This window comes from Arachis ipaensis, chromosome B01 (assembly GCF_000816755.2).
Source record: "Arachis ipaensis cultivar K30076 chromosome B01, Araip1.1, whole genome shotgun sequence".
NCBI lineage: Eukaryota > Viridiplantae > Streptophyta > Magnoliopsida > Fabales > Fabaceae > Arachis > Arachis ipaensis.
Genome location: NC_029785.2, coordinates 73,455,346 through 73,458,544, shown reverse-complemented (window position 1 = coordinate 73,458,544; position 3,199 = coordinate 73,455,346). Strand labels below are relative to the sequence as shown.

Genomic DNA, 3,199 nt, shown 5'->3' with positions numbered 1-3,199 from the left:
TTTAATCATTAATTTAAATTATTTAAATAAATTAAATTGATTGAAAAATAAAAATATACCAATGCAATTTAAATCGTATTAAAATATAAGCAAGTTTGCTGAGTTCATAGACAAAATTTATGTAAATAAATAAGTTAAATCAATGTGATAGATGAATTTCGTGCAAATTTTATGAAAACACTATAAAAAATTAAATCCAAAAAAATAACTTGATTTTAATGTTTTGAGAATTAAAATTTTATATTTTATAATAGAAAAATAAAATGTGATTAACATTGAGTTGGTCCAATATACTAACTAATTTTGTTTCTTTTGAATGATTTTTCAATTATAATTTTGGTTTAAAAATTTATAGTAATCAATTAACTACAATTTCCCAATTTAAATTAATCAATTTGTTTTTATAATAAAATTCATATAATGGTTAAAAATCTAACATCATGACTATATCATATATCCTATATACTTAAATCACCGATGCCAATTAAGTTTTATAATTAATCTAGAAATTTTTTCCTCAAGTTTATATTAAAAAAAAGTAACTACAATTTTTTAATTTAAATTAATCAATTATGTCCTGTACCTAAGTGCTTTCTCCCTTCTTATTTCAAAATACTACTCATCACACTTAACCTAATTTAATATGTCACTTTTATTTTTACAAAAACATTTATACTTTTTAAAATTATAATTTTAACAAAATTGTTTTGACCCGACCCAGCTGGCACAATGCTCGAGTCCGGATGGCCGACCCGACGGGAACGTCGCGCCTAAACTGGGAACCCGACCCGGGCATTCCACCCGTCTAGCAAGGCACCTGACAGTTGGAGGAAAGGAAACTTTCTGGAAGGCGAGTCTGCTCCTGTGGGACCCACTCTAGGTACGGAGCATACAAGGGGAGGGCCCTACCCCTCCCCCAGGTACGTCACTATCTCCTCACTTTTACTACCATCTGTACGGATTCGGACTTGAGCGTCAGAGTCCTTTTTGCAGGTGGCTCCCCCCTTTTATACCACAACAGCTCGGAAGGTCATGAAGCCTCAGTCCTCACGCACCAGTGACCCAGATCCAAGCCAGTTCCCACCACCTCATCCTCAAAGCATCTCTGACCCGTTTGGTACCTAACAAACCGAACATTGGCGCCATCTGTGGGGACCAGCCTGAATGGATTTTCTGTTGGGTCCTGTGGAAGGAGATGATGGAGGCGAGCCACGTGGGGAGGAAGTGGTTCACCGAACTAGTAGGGTAGCCTCCTTGGCTTCCTCCCGTGAACACACGAGATCCCCCCCCCCCTCGACGGGATGAGTTTCCCTCCCGTTCCCAGGAAAGGCGTCCCTTCGGAGGAACGCAGAGCAACAGCGCTAGAATAATGCAGGAACTGCGCCACAGGGTGTAGAACCTGGAGCGGGAGCTAGAAACCAGAGAGCGCTACCAGCTCGCCCTGAGGCAGCATCATTCCCGGTCTCCTCAAAAGAGGGGGAAACTAGAGGGAGAAGTCCCTGAAGAGACTGCTCCAGATGCACACCGACCTCCCAGTCTGATCCAGAAAGCCAAGGGGAGAGTAGAGAGGTGCCGAGGAGACGGCAAGACCTTATAATCTACAATCAACCTCGAGCGAGACACACCAAAGAGGAAAACCGAGAAGATAGCAGAGAAAGACCAAGGAGAAAGTGACACCCTGTGATCATGGGGGCAACCCCTTTTCACCACTCCATTCTTGAGGTCCGGCTACCGAAGCACTTCAATAAGCAAACGGACATGAGATACAACGGGTCCCAGGGACCCCAGAAAAATCTAACGGCCTTTGAGGCCAGGATGAATCTGGAAGGTGTGGGTGATTAAGTGAGGTGTCGCGCCTTCCCCGTGACCTTAGCAGGGCTGGCAATCCGCTGGTTCAATGCTCTCCCCCAAGGCTCTGTGACAACCTTTGCGGACATAACCCGCGCTTTTCTGGCTCAGTTCACCACGCGTATTGCCAAAGCGAAGCACCCGATCAACTTGCTAAGGGTGACGCAGAGAAGCGGGGAACTGACCAGGAAGTATTTGGATAGGTTCAATGATGAATGCCTGGAGATTGACGGCCTGACCGACTCGGTGACCAACTTGTGTCTGACAAATGGGCTGTTGAACGACGATTTCAGAAAACACCTTACCATCAAGCCCGTGAGAACGATGCAAGAAATCCAAAATGTGGCTAGGAAGTACATCAACGACGAGGAGGTTAGCCAAGTCATGGCAGCCAACAAGCAGCAGCCCGCCTATCACCCTGCTCATCAGCTCGGTAACGGGAAAAGGCCTAAGGAGCACTCCAAGGACGGAGGGCCAACTAAAGCCTTCAAGCCGTTCCCCCGGGTAGGGAAGTTCACTAATTACACTCCCCTGACAGCCCTGATCGTCGAGGTGTACCAGCAGATAGCCGACAAGGGCATCTTGTCGAAGTCTCGCCAGCTCAAGGATAGAATTGGAGGGAACAAGAACCTTTACTGTGACTACCACAAGGGCTTCAGCCATAAAACCCAAGATTACTTCGACCTGAAGGATGCTCTAGAGCAGGCGATCCGGGAAGGTAAGCTGGCGGAGTTCTCTCACCTCATAAGAGAACCCAAGAGACGAGATCGCGACCGATCTGAAGACGACAGGAGCCACGCCATGAGACCAAGGCACGAACCCGACGAGGACAGTGAACGCGACAAAAAAGATGCCAAAATCTTGGCAGTATCATCATCTAGTCCTGTGCCTTCCTCTAGGAGAGTCTCGACAATATCATATGGACCAGAGGACCAGTGGTTCCACGACGTACCGGAGAACCCCTCCATGGTGATCACGGCAGGAGTGGAAACTTGATTAGTCAGATGAATCCTCGTTGACACCGAAGCCGACTCGAACATCATGTTCCAAAACGTGTTCGAAGCTCTGGGCCTCCGAGAAGCCGACCTGAAAACCCACCAGCACGGGGTGGTCAGCTTAGGGGATAACTTTATCAAGCATGATGGAATAGTCTCCCTACTGGTCTCTATAGGAGGATGTCAAGGAAAGAGGTCGTTAATGGCGGAGTTCATTGTTCTAAGAGACTCCAAGGCTTACAACCTTATCTTGGGAAGGAAAACAATCAATGAGTTCAGAGCGGTAATATGTACCAAGTTATTGATGATGAAGTTTGTGACTGACGATGGGTTAGTGGGATCCATCAGGGGAGATT

The 3,199-nt window shown here is 45.7% G+C and overlaps 1 protein-coding gene across 1 annotated transcript; it reads left to right on the top strand.

Moving 5' to 3' along the window:
* Positions 1,687-2,844, top strand: LOC107608341. The gene is made up of 2 exons (XM_016310162.1): positions 1,687-1,828; positions 1,913-2,844. The coding sequence occupies exons 1-2, from the start codon at positions 1,687-1,689 to the stop codon at positions 2,842-2,844; spliced, it is 1,074 nt and encodes a 357-aa protein (XP_016165648.1).